Below are 16,130 nucleotides of genomic sequence, written 5' to 3'. Positions count from 1 at the left end.
ACCTCATGCTGAGGAAAATAAGTTTGTTTGTGATAACACTCTATGGCATGTATGAAGATCAACCTCTGGCTTGTTGATGAGCAGCAAAGATAAAACACAAATGTCACATTTTGCTGTACATGTTTGTCATGCCTTTGATGGTTATATTTTTGTAACCTTGCATTGATGAAAACATCACTCTGCAAACCATCCTCAAGAGATTGAGCAAACTCAAATAGTAAGCACTTGTTGTGTGTTTCGACTTCTATCTGTCGATTCAGTTCACAAGGGATGAAGACTTTGATAGAGGCGGCTAGTGGCACTGTTTGTTTGGAGACCATTGTTCGTGTATGTTTTTGTAAAGAGATGAACAGTTTTATCTCAAATGAAAATAAACCAAGAAATAAAATTGTTGAAAAAAAAAAAAAACTGTTTTGAAAATGAATCTTTCATTTTATCTAGAATGTTGTGCAGTGGAAAAAAAGAATGGTATTGAGTTTGTGTATAGCATGATGGTTGTATGATTGAATGTTTGAAGGAAACTTATTTCTGTTCTAGATGATGAAGGGTATGGCACAGATGTTGTTAGAGAACAGGAACAGATTTTACCAATATCCACACTGAGGATTTGCTCTTCCCACAGCTACATGTGTATCTCAGATCTCAGTTTTTCCTTTCCCCTTCTTTACTTCTTCCTTATCATTTCTATTTCCATTATAATTCTATCATGTTAATGTGTTAATGATGATGATATTGATAATAATGATAATAATAATAGTAATAATAATAACAATAATAATAGTAATAATAATAATAATGATCATTATTATTATCATTATTATTATTATTATTATCATTGTTATTATTACTACTACTACTGCTGCTGCTGCTACATAAACTACAGAGATGTGAGAGTTGAGAATTAATCTGAATTCAGATTTCTTTATTGTGCCAAAAACCCACTTTTCAGACTTTTTTTCTGAAAGTACTCTCACACTCTTTACATTTTTATTATTACCATTATTATTATCATCATCATCACCGTCGCCCCCATTATCATCCACAGCTATTTCGTAGCAGGTTATTATTGGATTAGTCTTATTTGTTCGGAGATTCGTGTCAAGGCAAGGTTCTTTGGGAAATTTGTGGCAATCTGTAAATCTCCTTACCACCCACATAATCAATCCCATATCCATATTTCTGCCTCGGGATGCATTTTGCCTAATCCACCTATGCAGACACTACCCACCAGCTTACCTACGCTCAACAGGATATCTCATAAGCCTTGTAAAGCTCTAGTATTGTCGTTCGTGAAAAATGTCTTGATTTTGAGAGCTCTGATATGACTTTCACAGAATAAGTGGTCTAAAACCTGCAGCTGATGTAAGCGCGTTCGTTCCAAGTGTATTAGTTGTCATTTGCCTTTAAAAGGACACTTCAACCCAAATATGAAATGTACACTGCGTGAAAGCAGCAATATTAGTAGAACAAAGCGAAATTGGAGGAGAATCGGACGAGCCATTCAAAAGTTATTGATTTTTTAAAATTCAGTGCCGTCGTCTGTAGGTAAGAAGACTACTACAGTTCATGACGTCATGTAAGGACAAAAATATAGAGGAATTATAAAGAAAATTTAACATACATAAAAACATTTCTGTCATCACCCGCCACTCCACCACCCCCTCCCCCCCCCCCCCCAAAAAAAAAAAAAAAACAATCAGTGCTTTGTTTTATACCTTTCTCCCTCTCTAAGACGGAGATAAGCACGATGTAACGTTGCGTTATTAACCACCTTTAAAGCACGAAGCAACTTATTTATCATTGGTTAACCTTGTATGTGTTGGATTAAATTCTCACTACAAGATCTGGCCAAGCATTATGTAAAAGCGAGTAATAACAATTTGCGAATTTCATAGATGATGTCCTATTAAATCATCTGAAAATGTGTCTAATCGTAATATCTAAATGATGAGCACAAAGCTCATAAATTCTTAATGCTTCCGGTAAGTTGCATGCTTTAGGTTGATTAGTCGGAAGTTAGTTGCCCACTATTGCCACAAAGCGCTTGGAGTCGCCGTGGGTTTTTTCTAAGAAAAAGATGTCGATCTGTAATGGGAATACCAAAACTTGTTTGGTGATAACGTGCAGAGAAGAGCGGTTGTCATGGTAGCAAGATACATATATTTGCGCTTTGCATTAGAATTATAACATTGATATTTCAGCCAGTCATGCTTGACCTTATAGTTCTTCGTCAAAATGATATCACCTTTGTATCCTTAAGAAAAAGAAAATAAAATGTGCTCCTGGTAAGCCAGCAGGAACGCATAAAATTGTTGGAGAATAGGATCCACCGAAATAACAGCGGAAATTCCTGTGTGGTGCAAAGTAGAGGCGAACTTCGCACGCTATTATTATGCGAACTCGCACGAATTCTACAAATCACAGAACTTATGATGTAATAGAGCAAACACTTTTGGAGGGAAATACCATCGTGAATTCATCAAATTGACGAGGAAGAAAGAAAGAAAGATAGGAAGGGAAGTAAGTGAAAAGGAAGAGAAAATTGTGTGCAGTATATAATGTTCTTCTTGCACATAAATGTTATGTTGGAGCAAAGCGCACGCGAAGAAAGAAAAATATAATAATTATGTATGTGTATAGGGCTCGACAGTATAGCGGTGGATGGCCCGGCGGCCCGGGGCCACGAAAGATAGATGTCGGGTCACCAAATTTCCATAAAGGCTACCTTTTTGGTGGCCCGATCGGGTAGATGAAATAAAAAGAAATGGAATTTTCCCTTTCTCTCCCCTTTTCTCCCATCTCTCTCTTTCTACAAATCTCTCCTTCTCTCTTCCTCTTCTTCATATTATTGTTCTTTATTTTCTACCTGCATTCATTTTCCTCTTTTGTTTATACTGACCTAGTATTCAGTGAGTGATCGTGTAGGGTCGTGGTTAAGATAACATTGACTGTTCCCACACTAAAGTGATGGTAGATCCTGTATTTATGCAGCACATGTTGGACTTTCACTTTTACAATATACAAAACTATAGTATATAGGAGCATTCGTCGTTTTGAAATAACTTCTATAATGAAGTTTTGTCTCTATCACAATTGAACACCCGTAGACTAGTAGTCACTATGCCATGCATGCATGATAATTTTATTTGCATAATATACAGTAAAATTTCACAATTATTATCACAAGGTTTCATTGTATGTCAATCTAGTATACCACGAGAACGGGGAAAGGTCATTCACAAGAAGTCACGTCTCCGCCTACTGTCAGATTATCAAACTGATAATAATTGAGGTCAGAAAGGTGGACAGGAGAAGAATCAGTCGAGAGAAAGATCAAGGATAAGAGAGAGGATAAAGGCGAAGAATTAAATAGAAGAAGAAGAAGAAGAAGAAGATGATGATGATGATGATGATGAAGACTTTTTTTGACTTTTCAAAATGGTACTTTATTTACATCACTCTTGCACACTATTCACACAGTGAATATAATGTTTACATACGATGATGATGATGATGATGATGATGAAGAAGAAGAAGAAGAAGAAGAAGAAGAAGAAGAAGAAGAAAAAGATGAAGAAAAATATATGGAAAACAAAGTTTCAGTTGTCAAAGGTTGTGTATATATGTGTTTGTTTGTACTTTCAATGTGTTCACGTATACCTATGTTTTCCCGGTAAACTCTTGCACAGTTTGTTAGTAATGGCATGCAGATAGAGTACACTATCTTTGTAGTAATTGTTTTTGTTGTTGGGATGGAGGAAGTCACGTCCAATTCTATTTATCCAATTCTATTTATGTACACAGCGTATGTATATGATACGATTTTATTTTCTTCAGAATGAGCGATATATGCGTAAAATAGATTGCTTGAAAGAATGGAAACAGAGGTGATCCATAGGCCTAAATAAATTATTCACAACGCTAAGACAGAGCTCCCACGACTGTCAACCTATACAGAAGTGGGATGACAAACAAACTTGTAAGTGTAATAATGGAGAGATTACTGTCAAGCAGTTTGTCTTTTTTATTTCATTTTATCTGTCTTCTTGAACCATGCACTCTTGAAATCAACGATAGTGTTTAATATGATGAATAATACTTGATCTGCACGTTTATTATAGGCGTATATACGCAAACCTTCAATCATTGTGAAATAATTAGAAACAGATAGCTTATATACTATCGCGAAATTATTGTCTTCCCAGTGAAGTGCATTGACCCTATCCTGGATTTTTACTATTGTGAGCGCATGATTGCATGCATTATACAAAACCATAGGAAGAAACAAAAGATAAGACAAAATTAAAGTGGCGAAGACGGCGACTGTAATGTTGTTTGGGGTAATGGGCGTGATTTTATGTGGGAAATTTATATTCCATGGCAGAAGAAGGAAATCAGTAATAGAATACTTGCTTTGCGATCTGCTTTGGCGACTTGGGCGAAGAAACAATTACCGCTGAAAAGGAAGTGGAGTTGGTTATATATGATTTGTTCATTTTTTTCATGGATGAAAATGTGTGTTTCTGGACATTTTATCAAGTCTGATGGTGACAGCATGACTGATTGTTAGTATGTTTTTAGGCCTACGTTGCACTGTGCATACACAACTCCCACGCAGTTACCATTCACAATGACCACGATTATAGACAGGCACCAACATAGGCTATTTCATGTTTAGTAATGATAGTTTAATGAGCATATCTTAACGTTCCGGGTCTGCCTGTTACCGTGGTCGAGCAACCACAATAACCAATGTATAGCATCAATCATAAAACCAAAGAACCAAAGAAATTTAATCCTCGCGGTGGTTTTAACCGCAGACAATTTTGTATACCATGATCCTGCTGCTTGAATATTTCGGCTAAAGAGAAGTACATTGTATAATAGAACTTTATAATGTTTTCTTGCATTTAGTGGTCATCTGTTGGTACTGATGAGACTGGCTATTTGAGGAAAATGAAGGAATATTCACATGCATAGTGAACAATTGGGAAGCCAGTGTAATTAATTGGTTGTGCCGGGTACAGGCGGATCTCATTACCAACGGAAAGACGTGCATGTTAATAGATAACAGAGTCGTTGTCAAAGCAATGTGTGCATGGATAGTACCCCGTTCAGTTGGTTGAGACAATTACTGTCACCACCCTATATATCTAGGGATTTTCCACAATGAACATTCAAAGAAAATTATTTCTATTCAATATGTTAAGATATAACTTTGTCTAATCTCAAATATACGGTAATCGGTCCTGGTCCCCTTGATAAGCCTGTGTATTTTAAGTTGTATAAGTTTTACGCAAATATTACGTACTGTAGTATCAGAGCCTTGAAAAAAATATTTTGTCACAATATTTTAGGAGATAATATCATTCTGATACGTCTCAATAGATAAAGCTCATGCATTTATGCAATTCTTTCGGAAGATAAATCGTAAAGCCTGCCTGACAAAGAACAACAAAATATCTATGTAATTCAAGCGTTCCTTTGCAGCGAGGTTGAATAATCCCGAGTTCAATATTGTTGATACGTAAACAAACGGTCACAATAGCTCTTATCGAATCGCGCACAGTGCCGAATTTGGCGGAAACGCAAATTAGTAGTGTGTGCAATTTTGATACGATTGGTAGCAACTTCCGGCGACTTCAATGTATAATAATACGTCATTGATTGCGATTACTCAAACGCAGGAAATTACTTCCGGTTGTCCCCCACCCCCCCCCCCCCCCCCTTTACTGTCCTAACCATTATGTAGTTATCTGTCTTGATATCTGAATACACCGACGCAGGCACACACACTGTTTTATTTTTACTTCATAACCCCTTTGTCTCCATTTTGCACAAAATAATATTGGGAAATAGATTTTCTGTCACTGTTCTTCTATATACCCTATAGAGGAGGACACAATTTTATCATTATATAATTTTTATGTGATAATGTCCTACCTCAGAGTTGAACCAGGGAGGTGGGAAGAGCTCCCGGGTTGAATTTTAACTTACTGTATCGCTTTGAGTAGGGTCCATTGTGGTAAAGGTCCATGCTCTGAGCAATGTGTCAGATTTAGATACCCTATTATGCGTACATCTATCTCCAAACCATGATGGAAAATGAATAGGATAAGGGAGTATAGTGGAGGATGATGGATGAAGAGGGCGACCCCTTTCGTTGAGTTTCATTCCATGTTGATGATACCAGTAGTCTTTGACCAGCAGGGAGGTGGGTGAGAGACATCGCTTCACAAAAACAAGGAATCTCGTCCGGATTTAGTTTTCAATTACGCAAGGAAAATTGACACATTGATACAAAACTATCATAGGAGGAGAAGAAAGACTTAAGGAGAAGAAGAAAAAGAAGGAGGAGAAAGGAGAAGGAGAAGAAGAAGAAGAAGAAGAAGAAGAAGAAGAGGAAGAAGTAGAAGTAGAAGAGGAGGAAAAAGAAGAAGATGATATAGATGATGAAGAAAACGCACATTGAGATCACAATTTTTGACCTAGGCCTATAGGCCTACTGTACGTAGGCCCTAATGGCTTAAGTAAACTTTGACTAACAACTTCGATGAGATATTTGACAACTATTCAGTAATTTTCAGAAACAATCATGCTTCCTCATAATACACCCAAAATAAAAATAAAAAAATAAAAAAAAAGAAACGAGAGAAACCAAAACGTTGCATGTCTTCATAAGTGTTCTCTATCAAAATATGCCGTTCATGTCAGATTTAACAATCTATTCAGAGCCGGCGCCACGTTTTTTTATAATGGTGGGGAGGGCAGTTTATATTTCTGGTGCCACTTCCGGGTTTCATCAGCTCACAATTAAGAATGATAATGATAATAAAAAAAAATGATAATGATAATCTCTTCTTTTCAAAGATGTTCATAATATCAAATGAGCAATGATTTACCATAATCTCTTATTATAACATGTAATTATGACATAAACCGAAAACAAAATACAGTCAAACCTGTCTACAGCGACTACCGTATAGCGGCCAACTGTCGTATCATGCCACCACTAAACACAATTCCTCCAAGAAAAAAGCCATGATAACATCCCTGCCTGTAGCGGCCACTTTTTCGCTTCCTTTGGTGGGTGGCCGCTATAGACAGGTAGTATTTGTTCTAAATAGAAACAACACCAACGACAGAAGCTCTTTTCACTGGTTTCCTTGTGGTGAGCGTGTACGTGTCGCCCGCACAAATCCCCTACGGACCGTCGATCGATGGAAGCTGCCATCGCCACCGCCGACACAGCATAACTGTACAGCAGATCGTTTGCGGGTACAGTAGTACGGGTACATAAAGGAGAGATGCACGCTTAACCTTGCTTGCGTGCGCTGTTGCTGGATAGAAAATAAATGAGAGAGAAGAACAATCGTACTGTAAAGTTGCTCGGCTAGCTAAGGAGCGGGGACGTACTGGTGGAGCTGCATCGTTACGAATAAAGTTGTTTCTTCTCTATGTGAACTCGAACATGAATTTTGATCCCCACAATTAACTTGTTTCAAAAAGTGGATCTTCCGCTACTCTAAATTTTGTTTTATTAATCTACAACTCCATCTTGAAGAAATTGCACCTCACCGGAGCGGCAGCGAAGCAGCACGCAGGTCTAATTCATCGCCGGTACGCTTACCTCTCCCGGCCCGGGCCGCTGCCTACGACGAGGCGCTAGGCTGTGACTGTCTGTTGGTCCTCCAGCCAGCTAGCAGCTGAGTGTTCCGTTCGCGATTTGTTGTGGATTAGTTTCGTGAAGTTGAAGGAATCATATTTACCACTTCTACGTTCTAGCTTGGATTTGCAGGTAAACGATGGCCAACAGAGGAACGTTCGGAATTTTAGTCGGACTTTTTTGCTTCGCAATGAAAGGTAGGAGTGATTTCCCCTTTTTTATTGTTTCATCTTTGCCTTGACTTCAATAAACTATATTGCTATAATAAAGGTGTGATGTGGAATGTCAGTGGTGTTTGAACAGTTGATCTATTGACTAATATGTTCGCTCTTGTGCGTACCACGGCCTTTCTTCCTGGAAAGAAAGAAAAAAGAAATGGTTTGATCTCACCATCAATGAGCCTGCTTACTGTGGATGATCATCACTAGATACTAGGCCCCTACATCAGATTTGTGTTTTGTTCTGTTCCTTTAAACCTCCATTCAAAGTGGCTGGACTATTAATATCCTGGTAAGCTGGTACAGTGGTGCAGTTACAGAAATTCATTGTTGATATTTGACGGGCTAGTTTCTCCAGCTTCTTTTTCTTTTATTGACTTCCTCCAGTCCTGGAGAACTGTGTTTGATTTATATAATAGCAGAAAGAAATTTAAGCGATACACTAATTGTCATGTGTTATTGTGGTCAGGAGTCAAGCCAGAGCAACAGAAACAATTAAAACATACAAAAATCAGCACAGTAAACAAAAGCAAAGAGCAGAAGAGATGAGGAAAACATGAGTTTGACAAATTGTGTCCACTTTTAAGGCATTTCTGATATCAGTGTGAGGATGTTGATACTGTCCTATTAGTTTTCCTGTGTGATGGATTTGTACAGTATAAAAATTTAATTTATGTAACTCCATTGTAAGCTCAGGCTTTGAGTCTGAAGTTAAGAGCAGATAAGTTCTGTGTTCAACAAAACAAACAGGATCAGTAGAAGTTTTGTGCCCTAAATTGTTATCTGGATGTTGACTGTATTACCATCAAACTAACATAAATGTAACAATATGCTTTTGTAGTCCTGAGCATCACACAAGCAATGCCAATGTCACAATGAGCTTCAAGATTGTCCTCAAGACACTATACTGGACTAACTGGCTTTGAGAATGGTTGTACTGTTTAATTTAGTCATGCAACCTTTTGGTAAGCTGCTGATGGTACCAGTTGTTCTCTGTCAAAATTACTTTAATAATGATAATATTCAAATTAGGCTAAATTTTCTCTAAGTGTGAGTGACTTTATTGGGCAATGGAGAAATTCTATAGGCCTACACTGTACTTCGTACTTGTTGGCATGTCAATCATCTTTTTTTTTTCTCTTGAAAAATGTTGTACTTACAGGATGTTCAAAGGTAGTTGACTCCCCTCAACATATTTGTGGTTTGGTATTTTGAATTGGGATGTTTGCTATTGGGCATGAATGAAAAGCATACAAGGATAAAGCCCTACGCTCATCTTGATGTTTGTCGTAGGTATGCAAGATCAGTGCTTCAGTCATTGATCAGTCTACCTGCACAGAGACTCATTGCTCTGATGCTTGACAGTTTAAAGTATGTGAAACATTGAATCAGCTGAAAGATCATTTTTGGAAGATATGGCAAAAACAAAACAAAGCTAGTGAATATTCCTCAACATAATTTCTAATGATAAGATGATATTGAATACTATGAATAGGCATCATTTGGACAATGTGGCCTCTCCAATCCAGACTGACCAGTGCCTGGGTGCATTAATACATGCAGGTCACAAATTAATTACCCGCATCCACTTGCTAGGTTGTATTGATTAGTAGCTGGAAATGCATGAAAACCTGACAGTGCCGGCAATACGTAACTCCCTGGCATTCAGTGTTGACTATTGAAATAAGAGCTCTGTGTCAGTGGAGTCATATAGACTGGTAACTGATCTCATTAGGGATCACAGTTCTTGTGTAGTATCTCATAGCTACAGTTGTACATAGGGCAGGAGGAGGAGGAGATGGAGGAGGAGCTGGGAGGAGTGAGCGCAGGTCTACCAGACTCATATCACAGCAGTGTACACATTCTACACAAGTCAATCACGATAGGAGGCAATATTATTTCATCTCGGCATCTGATCTCCTGGCATTTGTTCCATTTGATCAAGTACCCGGGCACCCTTCTGCACTCTACCCACGATCTCTGCCTCTGACAGGCATAAAAAAAATTCATAGTTGTACTTCACTGTGTTATGCTATCAAATTTGTGCTGGCAGACATGCTAACATAATTTGCGAAGGAGGCCGGAACTTGAGGATGTAGACTTGCGTCAGCTGTGTCAAAAAAAGGGGAACAAAATCACTGAATGGATGAAATAAAGTACATTGTGCCTTTTAGGCTCCAGCACAGATGTACAGGAAGTAAATCGACATGTATGCATTGTTATTCAAGACAGCAATAATTAATTTGCTGCTGACATTTTATCAATGGAGACTGTTGCCATTGATTAATCTTGAAATAAAAGAAAAGAAATTAATCTTGTCCTTTCCTAATTATCTTCCACTATACATCCCTTCTTTTCATAAGTTTTCAGTATCATTCTTTTATGAATCTATATTGTTTTGATACAAATTTCAGTAATATAAAATTCTTTTTCTCCTGTCCACTTTTAATTTTTGTGCACAATGAATTTTGTACAACGAAGTGCTGTGTATTTTTTTTTTTTTTTTTTTGGGGGGGGGGTTATTCAGTACTGCACAAATTCATTTGAAAGTCATTACTTTGTAGCCATAGGTGGGATCTAGACCTACTATGGGGAAATATATTTTATAAACAAAACTCTAATTAATCCAGACTGTCTTTTTAATGCGATGGTGTGTACTCGAAGTACTATGACTGTTTGATTCATGCTCCTTTGATTTATAGTTCATGACATCCCCCGTCAGTTTGCTCCTTCCTCAAGGCCCCTTCGCCTCCCGGCAGTGATCCATCCAGTAACGTCTGATTACTCACCTTTCTCTGAAATTACAGCGGGCCACTCCATGATGGCAAGAGCCACAATTATCTCTGCTGGCTGAGGTGATTGCCGCCATTGCATGTGTGTGGGTCTCCAAGATTCCCCCCTCCCCGCAGTTTCACGCAAAGAAATTGCGCCTCGTCAGTGATGTGTGTGTTTGATGATGCAACCATTGACAACGCATCACTATGAAGTTTGAAGTGTTTTTGTTTTGTTTTTGTTTGTTTTTTTGCGGGATGGGGGTGGGGGATGTGTTGGGGTGATATTCCTCAAGTAAAGAGTGCATGATACACAGTGATGAATGTTTTGTCACGTTGATGGATGTTGCCATTACATCATCATGTTACATTATACTGAGAGAGAGAGCTAGGGTAAACTTTCCCTTACAAAGACTCATACAAGTGAGTCAGGTACGTGAGTCACACTCTCTGTTGGAAGAGCACTTTCCTTCAAGTGTAATCGTCAACCTCAATGTTATCCTGTAGGTACAAGCATTGTTTGCATTTTAAAGCTCACAGATAGCCTTACTGATGAATGAATCTTAAATTATCAAATGTATGGGGAGGGGGCAGGGTTAAAAGGAGAAGAGCTAGGGTGTCCAAATTGAAGGGATGGGTATTTTCTGCTATTGTTGAAAATTGAGGGAACTTACAAGAATGAGAATCTTATGACGTAAAAAGAATTTACTTAAATGTTCATACAAAGTTTATCGCAAAACAGAATTCCAGATTTTATGAAATGTACAATGTAGTTTGTTAAAATTGAAATTCACCTTCCTGTCGCTTTTGCCCAGGCATGGAAACTCAGGTCCGAAGCGAAAATGTTTAAAATTGTGTCACAAACTGTTCAGGTGCCGAATAAGTCTCCCCACCAACAGCAAATTGTAAATGACGTCCTATACAGCAGCTGTGTCTGAGACGCCATGACCTGTCAATCAAATATGTATTCCCTATACTGTAGCTTTCCAGTACACTTACAGTGTCCTTGATAGTGTACCCTTCATGCATACACTATACACTGTACAAATTGTATATCATAGTCACAAAAGCAAATGTCCAGGAAGTTAAACAAAGCTTTGCCCCATACTTTGTAGTAGGTCTAACCTCTTGAACTACAAAAATACACAACCAAATTTAGGTAGTGGTCTGGAATTGACAAAAAAAAAAAAATCCATAGTTGTAGTTTGCTGTCAGACACATAGTGTACTAAACTCCATTAGCTTAGAACATGCTTCTTTAATAACATGCTTATCAACAAGTGTGAGAATACTGAGCTGTAGATGTACCATGAAAAACATGAATACATTGTGTGGGCAAGTGGGAAAGGTAGAATTATTATATACCAAATGGAAAGATCAGGAGTGATCTATCAGACTTGAAATATTTGTGTTTCCATGAGACGTGAATTTTGTTCTGTTTTCATTTCTTTCAGTTTGGGTAATACAGGAAGGAATAAGAGATATCTATGACTTCCTGTTCATAGTCTCAGCTTACTTCTTGGGTCAATTGTCTTGTTTTGCTGCTCAGTCTGAGGCAGAACTGCAAAATCATCTATTCTGGGGGTCTCACAGCTCACTTTTGTTTTCTTTATAGTTAGGTACACGTGAATGTGTGGTTGCCTTTTTGAACTGGAGTTAAATATTGATTTGCCAAATGAATGATGAACTGTGGACTTTTTCTCATCTGTACATTAGCAAGAGATATTATGAAGTAGATTACTTGTGTTGTGTCTTTCACTTAAAAGAGATGATTAAAAAAAATGATTTGGATGAAATGATACCTCACTTTGTGATTTACATTTCAGTAACAAGTAACAAATGCGTTTTTTTATACTGAATGGTTGGAAGATTAGCAATGTGATAGTGAAATACCAAATAAGGTTGGAGATGTTAGAAGAAGTGTGTGCATGATAAAGGTATCCTGTTCCTCGGTGCGGCTTAAAAGCTGGGTGCAGCCGTGCTCTTGAATTGACAGGTTCAATAACTAGCCGACTGATAATCAAAATGGAGGCTGTGTGAGACGGAGGGAGGGGTGACCCCATCAATGTCGCTCCGCAAAGTTAATACTGATTCTTGAGCTCCCGCTCTGTGGCACACGTACAGCGAGCATTCTCAGCATTGTTTCCTTGTCTCACTTGAGAGTCTTGGGGCATCCGTGAAGTTCTGCAGGGATGAGATATTTCCAGTTCTGATAGGATTCAGGAAATCTGATCCTGGATGAGAGGAGTTTCACACTTACTGGGAATCTTGTTTGTAAACCATTTTGTAAACATACTTTATTGTGTTGTAAACAGGTTTAGAAGCATATTTCATTGTAATTGAAGATGAGAGGAGTTTCACACTTACTGGGGATCTTGTTTGTAAACAAATTTTTAGAAACATTTATTGTGTTGTAAACATGTTTAGAAGCGCATTTCATCCATAATTGAGTACAGGGGAACTTTGTACTAACAAGCCACTTGGAAGCACTGAAATTTCCTCATTATATCAGGGATCTTGTTGTATCAAGGATAAAAAGTAAAGAATATAAAAAAGAGTGGGACATGCCAAATCATCTTGTTGTATCAGGTACGTGTATCTGGCTTTTCGTGCGACCTCATCATAACAAGGTTTCACTGTAATTACTGTAAGTCTGAAGGCAAAGCTTCAATCACATTTCTCCCAAACAAGTGTTTTTCAAATCAAATTTTGCCAGTTGTGGTTAAAAGGGTCTGTGATGTTTTGTTGTGAGTCTGGGTGCATGTTTATAATCTTTACAAAGTCACTTGCAGCAATGCATGCATGTTTAAAATCTTCACAAAGTCACCTGCAGTGAATGGTTGCCAAGGAGACTCTTTTCTATATCTAAACACTTTGCAAGTCCAAAAATGCTTTCTAAATAACAAAGGTTTTAGAAACGTGATTGGACGGACAAATTCATCCGCCAGTCAGAAACCCTTCTGAGTCTAATCCACACGGAGGGAGAGATTTTATCGTCTTGGAAATGTCACTCAGGGCAGGTTTATATCACTGGCTTTGATTTGGAGCCAGCTCTCCACAAACCCTCCAGAGAATCAAAGGGGTGGGACTAGGGAAGTTCTATCAGGAATTTTGTCTGGCATTATCATCTTGAAGGATGAATGACCCGTTTTTAGATCTTTATGTACTTGCTCTAAAGATTTTGATTTACACTGTATTTGTAGCTTTGCATGATAGGTACAAAGGATGCGATAACTGAGGTGCAGGTACCCAAAATAGTTATTCAGGGGAAAACTGCAGGGGATGAGACTGGTTCAGAAAAGTGTCAACTTCCATCAGCTAACGAGAGATGGAAATATGTGGCAGTGAAAAAAGAAAGAAAGAAAGAATAATCTTTTTTTTTTTAAATTAAATCCTGGCCAGTCACTTCGTTCAAAAAGTTCCATTCGATTTGAGAAATGACAGTGGCAGCAGCTGAATGGTGAAATCAACATGTAAAGATGTGTCCCTGTTGTCTAGATGTTTTGATTAATTTTTTAGAGTTGTGCCAAATAATATCTTTATGTGTCTGACTTTGAAGGATAAGGGCAAATTTAAAGCCAACATTCACCAGTGTTGAAGTGAATCCAATTGCAAATTTCCACTCTGTAATCATGTGAAATATGAGGCGATGACACTGCTATCACATGTCATAAAATGTGTATAATGCCATTGCGCTGTTACCAAAATCATGGTATTGTTAAAGTGTGAGACTTTAAAGTTCAGCAACTTTCTTCTTTCTTGCCAGGTTTTAATGAAACTTTAATTCCCCTTTTTTGGAGAAATACTCCTTAGAATTGTACTTCTAAACAAGTGTTGGCATTTCACCATAAATGCAGGTGCCATCACCTTTACAATTTGAAAATGATGTTTGGGGCTGTGCTGTGCAAAACCTCCCCTGCATGGTATCTTGAGAAACTGTATCTGAAACTCTCTTTGCTTTTTTCATCATATTAATCTATTGCATAATTCACGATCCGCCCTCTTTCATTATGGGAGTTTTGACATTTGGCTCGTATGGCTGGGGCCCTCCCAATCTCATCTCAAATCCTGTGGAGAATTATCTTTCTAATGCCCATAAGTCTTCTGTCTATTAAAGACAAATCTGTCTGCCTTCCCACTAATTCCCTTCAGCCAATTACATCTGAGACTGAACACCAGTGATGCGGCTCCCCATCAATTTGGGGGTAGCGAGAGTGTCTGAAGTGCATTCGTTGGTCTGGTTTATCGGTGCCCTTCCGTGCGAATCCTCTCTGCCCCTCAAAGTTTTGAAAGAGAATGTATGTGTGCCTTGAGAAAGTGGAGGCTCATGAACAATGAATTGATTAATATGAATAAAGTATCAGACATACATATAATATGCAGGATGATGATGGTATTTAATTGTTTGATTATCAGCAATGCATTACCGGATTAATACATTTTATAAATTTCATGATTGCTCAGTTTACATTCTGAAGACGTTAAAGGTTATGTGACATATATGTGACATACACTTGTACATGCAGAATGTAAGGCAAGACTATAAATTTGTACATCAGTTCTTATCAGTTCTTTTTCCATTGATCATGTAAATTTGACAACCATGGTCTGAAAGAATATTCAGATTTCCTTGAAATGTGATATCATTTGTGGAGTTTGGTCCTTTGGCCCATTCAACACAATTGAATTTCTCCACCATTAGAATTAAAATAGAACTTGACTTGCTATTTTCATTATACTGTTCTAGCTGTGTTACAGCTGCTAGAGTGTATAGGAATTACTTCATCAAGACTCAAGACTTCAGGAAACAGGGGGAGTAATAATTGGCCTTATGTTAGTACTTAGCAAGTTGTAGGAATGTGCACTTTTCATACAAAGATTATCTTTTTTTAAAATCTCTTTCATTTTCATTAATTTTCATTAATAAGCTGTTTTCATTGAATCCACAGGGGAAATGCTTACCAATTGGTATAGATGCTGCACTGTAAACATTTGTATATATTGCTGATATGATTCAGGTTACATCCATATTTGTGCCTCGGACCTTAGAACCTAAAGTAGATGATTACATAATATACACTATATCACAACACATTAGGGCTCATCCACAGATAGGTTGAGAGCTCTACAGCAGCACGATAGCTTGCAAAAGCAATACCACATGATGTGTATAACATTTACACTGTCAGTACAGGAGGATATTCATTGCAAATCTAATAAATACTTTAACATATGAACAGGCCGTTGTTCACACTGTATTCATGGCTATAAATGTTTCTTTCTTGATTGAAATTGTAATGGAAATTTACGTTTGCTGGATATTTATCACATAACATACATATCTTTACAAATATTGCATCACATTGTGTGCAGGTTTGATAAATGGAAATTGGAGGAAATTTAAATTCAATTTCAAACAACCCAAGCATATGATGTGTGCATACTAGTATATGATAATGTGCATACATGTATAGAC

General features: G+C 37.7%; 1 protein-coding gene across 1 annotated transcript in view; it reads left to right on the top strand.

Moving 5' to 3' along the window:
* Window positions 1-7,772: 7,772 nt before the first annotated feature.
* LOC139725330 (protein kinase C-binding protein NELL2-like) overlaps window positions 7,773-16,130 on the top strand; it is a 50,950-nt gene continuing 42,592 nt past the window's right edge. Inside the window, exon 1 of the mRNA XM_071636417.1 lies at window positions 7,773-7,863. Within this exon, the coding sequence (XP_071492518.1) occupies window positions 7,806-7,863 (58 nt within the window). The 5' untranslated portion in view covers window positions 7,773-7,805. The remainder of the gene's footprint in view (window positions 7,864-16,130) is intronic.

This window comes from Diadema antillarum, unplaced genomic scaffold, assembly GCF_040938485.1.
Source record: "Diadema antillarum isolate AM-2024a unplaced genomic scaffold, OU_Dant_1.0 seq00000035_RagTag, whole genome shotgun sequence".
NCBI lineage: Eukaryota > Metazoa > Echinodermata > Echinoidea > Diadematoida > Diadematidae > Diadema > Diadema antillarum.
Note: the sequence above shows the minus strand (reverse complement) of the source record. Positions and strands in the feature narration are given on the sequence as shown.